Source organism: Cebidichthys violaceus, unplaced genomic scaffold, assembly GCF_023349555.1.
Source record: "Cebidichthys violaceus isolate CVI_PGR_0920_01 unplaced genomic scaffold, fCebVio1.0.p SCAF_43, whole genome shotgun sequence".
NCBI lineage: Eukaryota > Metazoa > Chordata > Actinopteri > Perciformes > Stichaeidae > Cebidichthys > Cebidichthys violaceus.
Genome location: NW_027176628.1, coordinates 2,224,594 through 2,241,810, shown reverse-complemented (window position 1 = coordinate 2,241,810; position 17,217 = coordinate 2,224,594). Strand labels below are relative to the sequence as shown.

General features: G+C 39.9%; 1 protein-coding gene across 1 annotated transcript; it reads right to left on the bottom strand.

The window, feature by feature from the left end:
• Positions 1–469: 469 nt before the first annotated feature.
• On the bottom strand, positions 470–8,240 carry LOC137886352 (annexin A2-B-like). The gene is made up of 13 exons (XM_068728784.1): positions 8,174–8,240; positions 6,317–6,378; positions 5,404–5,497; positions 4,588–4,682; positions 4,369–4,482; positions 3,947–4,037; positions 3,749–3,828; positions 2,950–3,009; positions 2,591–2,684; positions 1,668–1,763; positions 1,394–1,452; positions 1,001–1,123; positions 470–653 (listed from the first exon to the last, which is right to left on the bottom strand). Exons 2-13 carry the CDS (start codon positions 6,365–6,367, stop codon positions 594–596), a joined length of 1,017 nt encoding a protein of 338 aa, XP_068584885.1. The 5' UTR covers positions 6,368–6,378; positions 8,174–8,240; the 3' UTR covers positions 470–593.
• Between the last annotated feature and the right edge of the window lie 8,977 nt (positions 8,241–17,217).

Genomic DNA, 17,217 nt, shown 5'->3' with positions numbered 1-17,217 from the left:
CGCCCCCTGATAGACACTAGAGAGAATGCAGCTTTAACACATGAAGGTCTGAAGAACTTAAAGAACAGGAAGTTGCCTCCTGGGCTGAATACAGTCGGGATGAGGAGAAAGTGAGTAAAACAAAGTGATGTACAATCAAGAAGAGGGTCAATGACATTTAAAGAAGAGGGAGATGATGTTATTGTTTTCACTGTCAACACTTGTGTGTTTTCTATTTCATTGTAGTTGTATTTAAACAACATTGTTCACATTATATTTAAAGTGTAGCTCAAGAAATACAAATTGTTTCCTGGGTCACATGGTCTTCTTTGTCCTGTGTGGAGACTGTTGTGGAGACTTGTGTACAAATACTCCTACAGTGACCTGGTGAGTCCAATACTTGTACACAGCATAGACTAGTCTTTATCTCTCAGTGAGCCTATGCTGCCCTCTGCCGGTCACTTCACCAAACAGCAAGCAAACACACAAACAAGTGGAACGTTTTTATTTCACAAACTGATCTGTTTAATGTAGAGGAAAACACCAAAAGCCTCTAATACTAATTATAAACCCAGCGGTCTTCTGGGAAACTGAGTCCACACAGAGTTGAGGTCTTAGTCGTCTCCTCCACACAGACTGAGCAGAGCCTTCTGGTAGTCTCCTTTAGTGTGCTCCTGAACCACAAAGAGACAAGGTTAATAATGATGATAATAATGATAATAATAACATTTAAACATATTTATTTTATTATTATAATTATTCTTATCAACAATCATAGCCATAATAGTAATAATACTGATAATGATAATAATAATAGTATTAATAATAATAGTATTAATAATAATAGTATTAATATTAACAATAATAATAAAGATAATAAGAATACTATTATTCATAACAATAGTGAGAGTAATAATGATAATATCTCATGGTGTAGTACTAATGTAAATATTACATCTTTGTTATTGATTAAATCTTAGTACTGATGTAAATATTAAATCACACACTGGCTGATACTCACAGCAATGGTCTGGTACAGAGATCGTTTGTGCTGCTTCCTGAACTCTGTTCTGATCTTCATCAGGTCGACTTCACAGCGAGACACCATGATCCTGGTCACCACCTTCTCCTTTGCTCCTTTAGTCTGTGGAGAGACAGAAGAAACAACGTTGTGTTTATTGTTAATATTACTGAGAGACACTTTACTTCGGTCGAATTGCTACATTGTAGAAAAAATTAACCAACTCAATTCAAACTTTTGTATTAACTTGTAACTAAAGATAAATGTAGTGCAGTGAAGAGATGAAGTGGAGTAGAAATATTAAGTAGCATAAAATGGAAATACTCAAGTAAAATACAAGTACCTCAGAATTGTTCATCTGTATGAAACTTAGGTAAAACTATGAAACTGTACCTTCATGGCTTCACTGAGTCTGTTGGCGAAGTACAGCTGCCTGTTTTCAAAGCACTCCACTGTGAAGAGAAGATGGACCTGTTTCATCACCAGCATCATCTCAAAGGACTATTCCACTCTTTGAGTATGGGCTCATGTAAAGAGTCGGTCTGCTGTTTTATGTTTTACTTATTGTCATGGTCTCATGTATTAGTCTTTCAGTACTTTCTGTCTGTGTTTTTACAGTTTTATGACAGCAGTGGATAAGTCCTGGTCCTGTAGTAGTGTTTGTTACCCAGAGTGAGGAAGGACTTCTCCAGATCTCCCTTCACCTCCTTCCTGATGCTCTCCTTCATGTCGTATGGACTGTAGCTCTTATACCTCTCAAACACTGTCAACACGAAAAGCACATCAAAAGGGACAACATGAAAAACTTAAAACACACACAATGTTATGAATATTCATTCATTGTAACCATTTCCACAATCATTCTCTAACTTTATCAATTAAAAACATACGTACATAAACATAGACACATGGAATACATAAAGAACGTTGATATTAAACATAAAGAACGTTGGTGAAAAACATAATAACGTTGTTATTAAACATAAAGAACGTTGGTGTAAAACATAATAACGTTGGTATTAAACATAAAGAACGTTGGTGTAAAACATAATAACGTTGGTATTAAACATAAAGAACATTGGTATTAAACATAAAGAACGTTGGTGTTAAACATAATAACGTTGGTATTAAACATAAAGAATGATGGTATTAAACATAAAGAACGTTGGTGTTAAACATAATAACGTTGGTATTAAACATAAAGAACGTTGGTGTTAAACATAATAACGTTGGTGTTAAACATAAAGAACGTTGGTGTTAAACATAGAGAACGTTGGTGTTAAACATAATTAACGTTGGTATTAAACATAAAGAATGTTGGTGTTAAACATAAAGAACGTTGGTGTTAAACATAAAGAACATTGGTGTTAAACATAATAACGTTGGTATTAAACATAGAGAATGTTGGTATTAAACATAAAGAACATTGGAATTAAACATAAAGAACATTGGAATTAAACATAAAGAACATTGGTATTAAACATAATAACGTTGGTATAAACATAATAACGTTGGTATTAAGCATAAAATAAATATGAATTGTGGTGAATCTGTATCAAAATGTGCTGTGGTGTTGTAGGTGTCATTCACCTTTCTGCAGGTGAGGGACGCTCCTCTGAGCCATGATGGAGATCCAGGTGTTCACGTCAGTTCCCTTCCTGTTCACCCCGGCTTCATACAGAGACTGAGAAGTTCACACATAACAACAGATGACGGTTGAAATCACTCAACGGTACTGAGGTTTAAAGGAATAGTGAAGCGTTTCTGATGACTTGTGCTTTATTGATTGATGGATTGCTCATTTATTATCATTTATTGATTACTGAGTGTTTACAGGAGAAAAGCTCGACAGCATTGTGGCATTTGGGGCTTTTTTTTATAAAATCTCTACTACTGTCTTTTTGGAGTTTTGAAGTTCCTCCTCTAAATATCCACGTGGTTCGACTCACTCTGGCGTCCTCGTCAATCTTCTCATAGTCCACCACATTAGAGGGTTCATCTCTCTTTGTCTGTAAATCAAGAAAACATCACGTCACTGTTGAAAATGTTGAAACTTCAGTAGAACTGTTTGTTAGAGTTGCAGTTGTTGTCATTGTTCTCAGAGACAAATAAAATAACATTTAAAAAGGTTCAGAATGATGAAATTAAGTTATTATAATACCATATATATATACAAATATATGCTAATACCACACTGTAAAAATACTATGTTCCATTAAAAGTACTACTACCACACTGTAAAAACACTATTACAGTAAAAGTATTAATACCACACTTTAAAACACTGTAACAGTAAAAGTACTAATACCACACATACTCTGTGACAGTGAAATGTTCTTTCAGTTAAAGTATGTGAGTATAATCAGTAAAATGTAGTTAAAATATTCAAACTATTATATATTCTATCAGAGTATTATGAGTTTCATTTTGAACTATTAACTAATGATTATTTTCATTTTGGATTAATCTGCTGATTATTTTCGATTGGTTTGTAAAAATAGTGAAAATAGTTAGAAATGGAGTCACAATTACCCTCAAAGCCAAATCAAATTACATGTCCTACTTTTGATATTGTATTTATTTACCTCTTATTAAATGTAAAATATGGGTCAAGAAATCAGTATCAGAGTATTTTACATTCTCTTCTATCAAATGTTTGATACATTGAGAAGCGTTTACAAAACTCCTCCAATCAAATGAGCCTTGAACAGATAATGGAAGACGATTGACCATTAGCATCTGAGCTACCTGAACCAGCGCCAGCAGCAGTTTAGCAAAGTCTCCCGATGTGTCTCCTGCTACGTCTTTGTCCACCTCCTTCTTAAACACTGCAGAGACAAATAAAGAGATTAGCTAATGTTAGCCATAGAGGCTAATTAGCTTTGTATGTAGCTGATGATACAACTTAGCTAAAAAACACTGGTTACTGGTTCTGTCCAAACGTACTCTCTTTGTAAACCTTCTTGATCTCCTCCAGTTCTTTGTTGTTTCTGGAGCAGACGATCTCGATCAGGGTTTCCTCGTCCGTCCCCAGTCCCTGAAACCGCAACCAGAGACATCTGATTGGTTAAAGACAATTTTCATCCAAAGTAAAAGTGCTCCTTTTGCAGAAAACCGGCCCCTGAGAATCAGATTATTAAATACTGATGCATCAAAGTAGATTAGCATCAGTAGGACTTTACTGTTAGCTACCTTCAAATACTGTCTATTCCGTTAACTCGTTCAGTGCATCATGTTTGACATTTAGTGAAATATTTGGACGATAGAAATTAAACCATGTGTGAGTTTTACTGTAGTAAAGTACTGAGTACTGTCCTCCTGTACTTGTGTACTCCTGTACTCGTGTACTGAGTTCTGCTGACTCTGACCTTCATGGAGGCTTTGAGCTCAGAGGCGTCGTACTGAGTGGTGGTCTTCATCAGACCCAACATTAGAGCCTCTAAAGGACCGGACAGCGCCCCCTTCAGGGCCGTCATCAGATCCTGAAACGGGGACACACAAACGTCTTTGTAACCACAAAGTGACACTAAAGCAGAAAGAACCAGCAGGTGTGTCTTCATGTTCTGATTCAGCAGAAAGGGTCGAACCTTCTTAGCGATGCGTTCGTACTCAAAGGCAATCTCTCTCCGCTGCTCTCCGCTGCGTCGGGTCAGGATGTCGATGACGGTCTGTTCATCTACTCCTGCACAACCAGGATTTATGTTTCAGGTTCAACTTCAAAAGAGGTTGGTCCAACACATTTCATCATTGGTCCAACACATTCAATATAATACTGGAAACTCAAAATATCCATCCTGTGTATGATTACTTTCACTGACTGAATGTACATGTTGCTGCTCATATTTTACTTCAGTAATATAGGAAGTATTAGTACTTTAAAGGATCTGAATCCTTCAAGAAGATCACCACTTTATGAGAATCACCTGATTCATGAGATCTTTGTTCATTGATCTCAGATAAATATTAATATAAATATGAATACAGAATATTAATAAAACATGCATTTTAAAGCCCAAAGAGGCCATTTGACCAAGGATCCAGTTCAATATATATATATGTATATATATATATATATATATACATATATGAACACAGAGAGGAGAGGCTTTGACATCAGCACACTCCTCTAGATCTTTTCATAGACGACAGATGATGATATTAATGATCTCAACCTTTAAGTAGTGTCTGGTTGACAGGAAGTAACTGTGTATTCTGAACTGAACTCACAGCTCTGTTGGATGAATGTTGTCTGTATTCTGAAGCCTCAGGTTTGTCTCTGAAGACCAGTGATCCAGACTCTGGTCTGATGTAAACCTTTGTTTGCGGCTGACGTCCACTGAAGGATTTGTGATGGAACAGGTGGATCACAGTGACATAAATCTGAGATGTGCAAAGACTCTCACCTTTAGTCTTGATGGCCGTCTCGATCCTGGCGGCGTCTTTGGCCGGGTCGAAGTCTCGTACCGGCACCACGGTGGGGAATTTAGGCTCCACTTCCTATCGAGGACAGAGGCATGTGACCTCACAGTGTGCTGTGACATCATCTAAACTTCCTTTAATTAGCAGAAAACAAAGAGACTCTGATCCAATCACAGGGGGACGGTACAGGTGGGAATGCACCCGAGAGGAAGTGAGGTCCGATCGCTGGGCCGCAATGATCATTATTCTCTTATCAGTGTGTACAGGATCGTACTCGTGTCTCAACGGACTTCCTCTGCATGATATAACAGACTTGGACCTGTACACTGGGATCAGGTCTGAACAGGCTTGGACCTGTACACTGGGATCAGGTCTGGGATCAGGTGTAGATTTAGGAGAAGAGCTGGTTGACTTGACTTAACAATGTCAGCATTTAGTTTCACCTGTGACATGAACATCGGTCTCCTGGATGAAATGTTTGTTTGAACTTTGTGAGGACTTTCTCTCTCTTTATACTTCATCATTTCTTTTGTCCATTCGATATATATATATATATATATATATATATATATATATATATATATATATATATATATATATATATATATATATATATATATATATATTTTGAGAGTCTGTTCCACAAACGATCAATCAATCACATTGTGTGACTGTAAATGACTCATTGATCAGCCTTCAGGTTATCAGGTGTCTGATTGTTCAGGTGAACTGTGGGTGGAGAACAAACCACACCTTTATCTGCTCTACGGGGGCAGTAAAGATAGTATGGACATACGTGTCCTGATATAATATACATATATATATATATATATATATATAGATATATATATATATATCTATATATATATATATAAATATGTTTCCTGTGTGACTCACCGCTCCGTAAGACAGCGTCAGCTGACCCAGAAACTCAGACACCATTGCCATGTTGAGTCGACCTGCAAGGAGGAAACACAGACAACTTCTGTTACATCATCATCATCATCATCATCATCATCATCATCATCATCACTTCCACTTCAGCAGAATGTAGAGCTTCCTCAGAATTCACTGAAACACACAGGTGGATGAAAACGATTCCTCTGCCGATTCTTTTCTCGGTCAATCAATGAATCGTTTGCTCTGAGAAACACCAGAGAGATGAAACCCTGAGGTGTTGTTGAATATATTTTATAATTAATTATCTTTTTTTATAAGACCAGGAAACACTTTGGAGATGTTTTAGTTTGAAAAGTGACTCAAAAGATGAACTGGTGATCAAAAGAGTTGATAGTCAACGACTAATGTTCTGTTCTGTAGACTAATTCATTAATTAAAACGACCACCGGAGAACCACCGGAGAACCACCGGAGAACCACCTGCTGTTTCTCCATACTCAAACTAAAGTCTGTGAACACTGAGAGCTTCACAATCCAGCAGACTGTAAACGCTGCAGAGAGGTGTGTTTGATTTATGGACCAGGACGTGCTGAGGGTGGGGCAGCAGATAAGATCACAAGGCACACACATCTGAAGAAGTATGGAGGCTGCTATGTAACACACACACACACACACACACACACACATACACAGACACACACACACCTACACACACACACACACACACACACACACACACACACTGAACTTCACAGAAATGACATTAAATCAAGCTCTGTAAAGTTAAGTTTAATGCAATTATGAAACGTAAACCATGAAGTTATCGTGAGTTAACACACTTGAGAAGAACTGGAACGCTCTCTCGACCTTTGACACTTAACGAAACTTTAGCAGGAAGGTTGTGAAAGCGTTACTTAGCAACATCTGAGACAAACAGTTCCTCTACTCTCCTGAGTTCATCTCAAATATTCATGGAGTCAAAGCAGGAAATTAATGCAATATTTATCAACCGGCAACAATTTAGGTGAAACTAGAAACAAATGGAGCCAAGTCGACTTTTATTGAAACAATATTATGAAGAGCATCGATGTGTTTCTCATTAATCACAGAGTGAGTGTTGCATTCTGGGATCGAGGATGTTAGCTCTGTTAGTGAGTCACATTCTAGTGATCCTGGTCCTGTTAAATTAACCCAGAAGTCTTTCTGTTTGATTTCAACCACTGAAAGTAAAAGAGACTCAAATGATTCACTGCACTGAACATTTTGTTCCCAAATAATGTGATTCTTCTTGTGACTCGTCACTGCAGGAACATGACAAGTCTCAAGTCTCTCAAGTCTCTCAGTTGATCCAGAATGCTGCAGCTCTGAGAGAAGAGATAATTTGGTGAATCAAGTCTTTTTTCTGATTCCTGAATGTTTATGAATGGATTTCATTTTGTTTTTTATGTCTTTTTTTGAGGAGCTCCAGGACCAGCAGCAGCCGGTCCAGATGAAGAGAAGGAGAAGTAAACTGTAGCCTGCTGCTGTTTCTGTTTAGTCTCTTTGTTTCTGCTTCCAGAGAACTAGTCTCTGATCCTCCCGCTGTACATGACATGAACATGAGACTCTGGTAACTACAGGAGGCCACAGAGGGTCTGCAGCCTGCAGCCGGCCGCACCCATCGACCAGCTCTAATCACATCAACACGAGTCTCCTGAGCGAGGTTTGAGCTCTGTGTAGATTCTCCACGGACTCACTGAGACTCACTGACTTGTTCTCTGGCAGTTTAAAAACACTTCAATGCTGTGTGTTGTGTTGGAGTCACAGGCTGTGTTCTCTTAGTGAAGCTGTGAGTGTGTTCTCTATGTTCTCTTACCTTTAACAGAAGCAGCAGCAGTGAGGCAGCGAGCAGCAGCAGCTCCGTTATGATCCAGGACAGGACAGGGTGTGGTGTTTAAATAGCAGCTCACACACAAACACACCCACACACACACACACACACACACACATATACACACACACACACACACACACACACACACACACACAAACACACACACACACACACACACACACACACACACACACTCACTCACACAAACACACCCACACACACACACAGACACACACACTCACACAAACACACACACCCACACACAGACACACACAAACACACCCACACACACACACTCACACACACACACACTCACACACTCACACACACACTCACACACACACACACACACACACACACATTCACACACACACACACACGCACACACACACACACACACACACTCACACACACACACACATTCACACACACACACACACACACACATTCACACACACACACACACACACACACACACACACACTCACACGGCCTGAGTGGATGACTCAGTGGACAAAACTTTTACACATCAGACTGAACAAATGGACATAAATTCCTCGCTGAGGTTCAGATCGCCTCGCCTGCTTTCTGCCTCCATTACAATGCTGGTTTCTGATTGGTTGGCCGGAGTCCATTAAAGTGTATCAGGACGTCTGGAACAGTTTAGTCTCTTTGTTTCTGATCAGAGCTGCTAGTTGATGAGCGGGTGAGCTGATTGTTGTCTCTCTGTGGACACCTGGGAACTCTGAATCCACCGCAGGATTTCATTCATTCATTCTGCGCCTCTTGATCTTTAGGAATATACTGTATATGTGTGTGTGTGTATATATATATATATGTGTGTATATATGTGTATATGAAGTGATGTGTATCACAATTAACTCTCATGAAAAGACCGGTCTGAGTCTCAACATAAAGTCCCACCTCAGTTCTCAGTAACTCATCTCAAACCAGTGATTCACTAAATCAGGTTCCACCATTAAAACAAAAATCTCAACAACTAAAGACTTTAGTTCATGTGTAAATCTGTTGCTAGGATACCTCTGTAGTGCTGTCCAATCACAGCGGTCCACTAGCATAGCTTCCACACATTGTCTGAGAGGCTGAAAGACAAAGCTGTGTTTGACATTTAGTTTATTGTAAGAGGAACATATCTGACTATGCTAAGCTAACTGATGCTACGTTAGAGTTAGAGCTTTGTTGATGTATTTTAGTGAAATGTGATTTGAAATCATTATTAAACTTCACTGATCAAGTTTCCGATCACATGTGTCTTAATTTAAGCCCTAAGCCTTTTTGTAGGCCTCTCCTCGATTTTTGCAACCCATAGTTAAGAGAGTGATTTTCGTCTAAATATAAGGTGTATTTTAATAGTTGTTATAGTGTAGAAAGCTGACACTTGTGAAATTTGTTCTAATTTGTAAATATCAGTATATATGTTACTGGTTAAGAGTACATTAAGATGGAACACAGCACAAATTGAAATTCTTTATCTCCGACTATAAATTAATCCAATTTTGATAAGATATTTCTTTTTAATGTTGTAGTTGAAAGCTTTTCTCCTCTCCAGATAATAGCCCAATGGGTTGAGAGTCTCTCTGCACAATGTGTTCTTTGATAAAGTGAAGCATTCAAGAGCTAGAGAGGTTAGAGTGCAGAGATTTCAGCCGAGGTCAACCAAAATGTAATTTGGTTCCAAGCTGTTCCATTGTAATTTTATAGAGTATATAATTATATATTTCACTTCTTTTATGACTAATAGTGTTCAATCTATCATATGCAGAAGTTTGGCATCATTTAGAGAGCCTGGATCCTCTCTGAGCCTGTTTATGTCTGTCATCCATGGGATTTTCTCATCTGGCTTCCACTCCAGGTCTCCTAGCTCAGCCTGTGGTTGGTCGATTTCAGTCAATGAGCCCGCCTTAGAAGCGTCTGAGTCCTGGCTATCTAACAAAGGCATCGTGATTTTGATAGACAGAAGCGTTAGCCAGTAAGGAGTAAAACAGTGGCGCGTCACCTGATTTGCGCAAATCCTCGCCGGCATTCACACCCATCCCCCACACGGTCCCTTTTGTTAGCCGGGCCCTTGTTTCTCCGCGGGGACATTTCAGAGACGCACCGGAAATACGTAGAAATATTGTTGACGGAAATAAGCGGAGATATACAGCACAACAACGAAAAAGGTAAGGAGCTTTGGATGATTTTGAAGGATATTACGCATTGTGTTTCTGGTGTTTGTTGCTCACAGCCTTGTGAGGGTTTACCGGAGAGGCGATCTGATAGTAGGTCTGCAATCTGTGTCGAATGCTCGTGCTGTTTGATATTTCGGTTGCCTATGCTAACCGTTAGCTTTGTTATGCTAACTCGGAGAAGAGCGACTTATGGCTAGAAAAGCGTGATTTTGTGATAAATATTTTATTTGCGTACACAATTTGTGTAGAATGGTCTTTGAAGTGTGTCAGAGTGTCTTGGATTGTTTGTTTTAAGCAGATTTTGAATTTTTTTTTGAAAAAAAAAAAAAAAAAATTCATATTAATAATTACATGCATTGGTCATTTTTGGACGGTAAAGACCCAGAATCGGGTCCGTCGGGCTCACCCCCTTTACTCTTCAGATATTAGCATGCTAGCGTTAGCTTTGTCAGTTGGTTCAGTTTCCTGGTTTATGAGCCACTCCCACCTCCTGCAGTGATTCACCTGCAGACTCAGGTGGGCGGGGCTTACTGCGACCTAAAGACTTTGATCAGATCAATAAAACTGCTCCCCGTCACACCCTCTTTATCAGTCACTGTCTAGATAGACAAGTAGTTAAATCACCTCCTGCTGTTCTCTTTTGAACTCTGTAACTTCCCATTTAAAGCTGGACTCAATCAGATGACAGAAGTTAAACTGTTGATAAACTTCACAACAACAGGAAGTCAGAGACACAACTGACTGCTCAGTGTTGAAGCTGCTGGTGGAGAATCATCAGATCAGTATCAGATCCTCAGCTACACACTGGAACACATCAGGCTTCTGTATCTCGCTCTACTTCCTGTCTGGACGTCCTCCACAGGATCAGGAACTCTCTGGACTCCCCATTTGTCCACCTGATGCTGCAGAAGTTCCCACTTCTATTCATTGGTTTGTTTGATGAGGGACAGAGCACATTAATAACAACATTTCTGAAATGCGCCAGAGTTAAAGCCAAGAGGCAGATGTTACAAAATAAACCTGAAAACAGAAGATAAAATCAAATATAAAAGGTTATACAGACAGACAGGTAACAGCACACAGACAGGTGACAACAGACAGACAGGTGACAGTAGACAGACAGGTGACGGCACACAGACAGGTGACAACAGACAGACAGGTGACGGCAGACAGACAGGTGACAGCACACAGACAGGTGACAACAGACAGACAGGTGACAGCAGACAGACAGGTGACAGCACACAGACAGGTGAAAACAGACAGACAGGTGACAGCAGACAGACAGGTGACAGCACACAGACAGGTGACAACAGACAGACAGGTGACAGCAGACAGACAGGTGACAGCACACAGACAGGTGAAAACAGACAGACAGGTGACAGCAGACAGACAGGTGACAACACACAGACAGGTGACAACACACAGACAGGTGACAGCAGACAGACAGGTGACAACACACAGACAGGTGACAGCAGACAGACAGGTGACTGCAGACAGACAGGTGACAGCACACAGACAGGTGACAACAGACAGACAGGTGACAGCAGACAGACAGGTGACAGCACACTGACAGGTGACAACAGACAGACAGGTGACAGCAGACAGACAGGTGACAGCACACAGACAGGTGAAAACAGACAGACAGGTGACAACACACAGACAGGTGACAACACACAGACAGGTGACAGCACACAGACAGGTGACAGCACACAGACAGGTGACAACAGACAGACAGGTGATGGCAGACAGACAGGTGACAGCACACAGACAGGTGGCAACAGACAGACAGGTGACAGCAGACGACAGGTGAAAACAGACAGACAGGTGACAGCAGACAGACAGGTGACAGCACACAGACAGGTGACAACAGACAGACAGGTGACAGCAGACAGACAGGTGACAGCACACAGACAGGTGAAAACAGACAGACAGGTGACAGCAGACAGACAGGTGACAGCACACAGACAGGTGACAACAGACAGACAGGTGACAGCAGACAGACAGGTAACAGCACACAGACAGGTGACAACAGACAGACAGGTGACAGCAGACAGACAGGTAACAGCAGACAGACAGGTGACAACAGACAGACAGGTGACAGCATACAGACAGGTGAAAACAGACAGACAGGTGACAGCAGACAGACAGGTGACAACAGACAGACAGGTGACAGCAGACAGACAGGTGACAACAGACAGACAGGTGACAGCAGACAGACAGGTGACAGCAGACAGATTGAGGACAGTAAGGAGCAGTTACGTTCTAGTGCTGAGAGAGCTGAGTACTAACTCACCATTTCATTAATTGAGCTTTAAATTAACTGTATGTTTGTAGTTCTCTGATGGGTATAATTATTAGATAAATAGATTAAGTATTAATATTAACTCTATGTTTGTAGTTCTCTGATGAGTATAATTATTAGATAAATAGATTAATATTATGTCAGGATTGGGCTTTGGCCCCTGTTGTTCCTGTGTCTGTGTAGCTCCGCCCCTGGTCTCCTCCCGGCTCCCTCAGTGTCTGAGTGCCCTCATTCACTACACCTGTGTCCAATCACCTGCCCCTGGGTTTCCCTCTGCCAACCCCTCTCATAGAAACTCCCCTGCTTCCCTGTTCTGGTTGGATCATCTTTGTCCTTCCCCATGTGTGCTCCGTGTTCCGGTGTTTTGTTCTCGTGTTTGGTTCTGTATTTTGTGACTTTGCCTATTCTACAGTTTGGGGATTTTTGCACGCTCCCTGTTGGCGTCGCTTTAAGTTCTTGGTTCTTACTTTTTTTGTGCAAGTAAAATAACCTTGCCTTCCACCTTGTCTCCAGTGTCTGCACTTGAGTCTTTGCTCTTGTGATAACAAACTGTTTGAGCGGAGGAGAGGTCAAGACATGCACATATTTAATCATGTTCTCCCAACTAAACAAGTTTATTTTGTTAGTAAAGGGCAAAATGAGAAAGAACAGATTGTTTTTGATTTTGAGTGTTCGTTTATACAATGACTGTAGAGGTTTCAGAGTTCATTAGTCACCTGATTCACAGTCATTGGTCGCTCCGTTGGTGAAACTCTTGTGCGATGGTTGAGGTCAGGCATTGACCCTGAAGGGTAAAGGTTAAGATAGCCCCCCCCTCTGTGGTTGTGGTGGTTGAGCTTTTTCACCAAAAAATAAAAGACATAAATATCAGCTGCAGGCAAAAACACGATGTGTTTAATATGAATCTCTGATCAGCTGGACTCTGCATTCTTTCCTTGGTTATGTAACGCATGACTCTTGACTTACAGAGGAAACAGTGTTGATGGTGAGGGGAAGCTCTATTGTTCACCGTTTCTATTTGTTTTAAAGTGGACTCTCCTCTCAAGACATGTGATTCATTGAGATTCATAGTGTTTTTCTTCTTCTGCAGAAAGGACGAGGCTGCAGAAGAACTCAATAGTTTCTGATAGAAGTTTGGCTTCAGATTTAGGAAGGAACCACTACATTTGAATCACATGCAGAGATAATAAATACCTTTGATATTTCATACTGTGTGAAGTGTTCAGGTTAATATTCTGAAGAAAAATCAAATGTTGATAATAATGACAGTTGTTAGAAGCTGCAGGCTGTCTGCCCTCCTCTCCACAAGAGGTGGTGGTGTAGTGGTGGTTCACTACACTTCTGTAGTACCTCCCACCTCATAAATAGAGGCCCAGATGAGGACCTCCTCTTTGTCTCCAAACTAAATGTTTGGCATGATCTAAAGGCTGACTTTATGATTTGAAGAAGAAGTTGTAATCTCTTTCTTTCTTTGTGTAGAACCATGACAATCAGAAGCAATCACCATCCAATAACGGCCTGGCTAAATAAACGGCAGAAGTGAATGTAACCTTGTTTCCTGGTGGTTTCATGCTCCAGTTTGAACATTAAATCCGTAACAACAAGATTCATCTTTTCTCCAGCACTTCCACAGTTCTTCCTGGATCATCCTTCATAACCTACTGATGAACACAGAGGTGAAGATGTTTACAACGTGGTGAAGTCCAGATGAATGACAGCTGGAACTAACGTAAGTCACTGTAACTAAAGCTGTGGATCATTAGAGATGTGATGCCAGGACGCAACTCACCTTCCACCAGATCACCAGAGAATCACCAGAGAATCACCAGAGAATCCAGGATCTCTGCTCAGTCTAAGTGATGTGTTTGTGTCCGTACCAATCAGGAGTTTGATTGACAGAAGGTTCACCCAATCACCTGACATGTACTTTTAGAAAGTTTATTTTCCAAACAGTTTCCAGTGACATCTTCTCAGGTGGTTCAGTGTAACGAACCATCACAGCTGTTGATTGGAGACAATCAGACAGATGTTCAGAGGAAACCTAGTAGATGAGAAGACAGCCTGAGTCAGTTTCAGGTACAGAAAAGTAATCAGATCACCATCCAATTACACTTTTATGCTGCTCGTTTCCATCCACCTGTTTTATGAGCATTCTGCATTTGCTCATGAAATATTGGAAAATCTATAAATTTGAAAATAAAAGTGTGTCTGAGGTGTAACCTCACCAGACTGAGTGAATAAACCATGATGTTCATGAGCTGTCTGTAACCTTCCTCACATGAAAACATTCATACTGGAGCTCTTTTCTTCTTCTGTGGTGATTTAATGCAGCAGTGGACGGAAACAAACATGTTTTACTGTTTCCTGGAAAACTGCTTCAAATTTGCACACAACTTTGGATGTAAACATTGATTAATAAGCTGATTGGTTCTCAAAGGTCTGATGTAAGTGTGATTACTGTTGCTAGGGAAACACAGACTGTACCTGTGTGTGACCCAACCAGAGTTTATTATGACTATGTGGAAACACACTTATTACACACTTCACACTTCACACTTCACACTTTCAACTAGAGGCTGCAGACACACTGTTTGTCCACAGGAGGGCGGTCTGATCCATCTGGACACTACCTATCAAACCAAACCAGAGTCCAACTCCCTATGAAGAAAAAACAGATTTCAAAGTGCTCTGGAATCCTTGCAGGAAAAAAATATGAGGGGGTCAGATCCTCATTTAAGATTCATAGAAAAGTGGAGAACAGTGAAGAGAGGAAGAGGAAGAGGACGAGGAAGAGGACGAGGACAGAACGAATGTGATGAGGAAGAAGAGACAGAAGAAAAAAGTATGAGGAGGAGTTTGTTTGTTGTTTGTTTGATGAAGTTTATCAGCAGAAGAAAAGAACACGTTTGGTCTCAGACCTGGTCTGTCCTCAGGTCTGGGATCTGGATCAGGGAGCTCCAATCTTGTGTTTCGCTGACGCCGGACTTAAACTCGTCAGCAGATTATCCTCCTCAGGGCCACGTTAACAGCTTTAACCTGGAGCTGCTGACATAAGCTCCACGAACAAACACAGAGGCTCCAGAACCAGGTTCCTTCAAAACCACTGCAGAGGTTCAAATGTACAGACGAGTCAGAATGAGATCGAACACAGTCTAAAGCTGTGACATCACTTCATCAAAGAAATAGAACTTTATGACTGAATCAAAACAAGAAATCATCTAAAAGTGTTCTAAAAGCAACAATGTGAATAAATACAGTGTAAAGTGTTCTAAAAACAACAATGTGAATAAATACAGTGTAGAGTGTACTAAAAACAACAATGTGAATAAATACAGTGTAGAGTGTACTAAAAACAACAGTGTGAATACATACAGTGTAGAGTGTTCTAAAAACAACAATGTGAATAAATACAGTGTAGAGTGTTCTAAAAACAACATGTGAATAAATACAGTGTAGAGTGTACTAAAAACAACAGTGTGAATAAATACAGTGTAGAGTGTTCTAAAAACAACAGTGTGAATAAATACAGTGTAGAGTGTACTAAAAACAACAATGTGAATAAATACAGTGTAGAGTGTTCTAAAAACAACAATGTGAATAAATACAGTGTAGAGTGTACTAAAAACAACAATGTGAATAAATACAGTGTAGAGTGTTCTAAAAACAACAATGTGAATAAATACAGTGTAGAGTGTACTAAAAACAACAATGTGAATAAATACAGTGTAGAGTGTTCTAAAAACAACAATGTGAATAAATACAGTGTAGAGTGTTCTAAAAACAACAATGTGAATAAATACAGTGTAGAGTGTTCTAAAAACAACAATGTGAATAAATACAGTGTAGAGTGTACTAAAAACAACAATGTGAATAAATACAGTGTAGAGTGTACTAAAAACAACAGTGTGAATACATACAGTGTAGAGTGTTCTAAAAACAACAATGTGAATAAATACAGTGTAGAGTGTTCTAAAAACAACAATGTGAATAAATACAGTGTAGAGTGTTCTAAAAACAATAATGTGAATAAATACAGTCTAAAGTGTTCTAAAAACAATAATGTGAATAAACATGATTTAAAAGGACATTTCTGGATCTACTGAAGATCATTTGAGTCTTGATCATGAAACAAGTTGCTGATAAGTTCATAAAGAACTTCTTTTATTGTAGACAATGACACATGTAGAGCGAACTGCTGACTAAACAGTAAAGGTTCAACTCCAGTGATCCAGCAGTCTCAATCCATGGACCTAATGAAACATCTCATTGCTTTGTGCTAAGCTAGGCTAAATACTGTATGACCGTGGACCTAATAAAACATCCACTGCTTTGTGTGGATGCTCTCTGTGGATGCTCTCTATGGTCACTCTAGGTTGCTCTAGGTCGCTCTAGGTTTGCTCTACGTAGCTCTTTTTGTAAAACATAAAAAATTCCAGGTATTTTTATTTTCCTTTTTTTGATGACATGAAAACAGAAAGAAAACTTGAAGCCTTAAACACACAGATTCCTCCAGCTTGTGTTGGATGACAGTT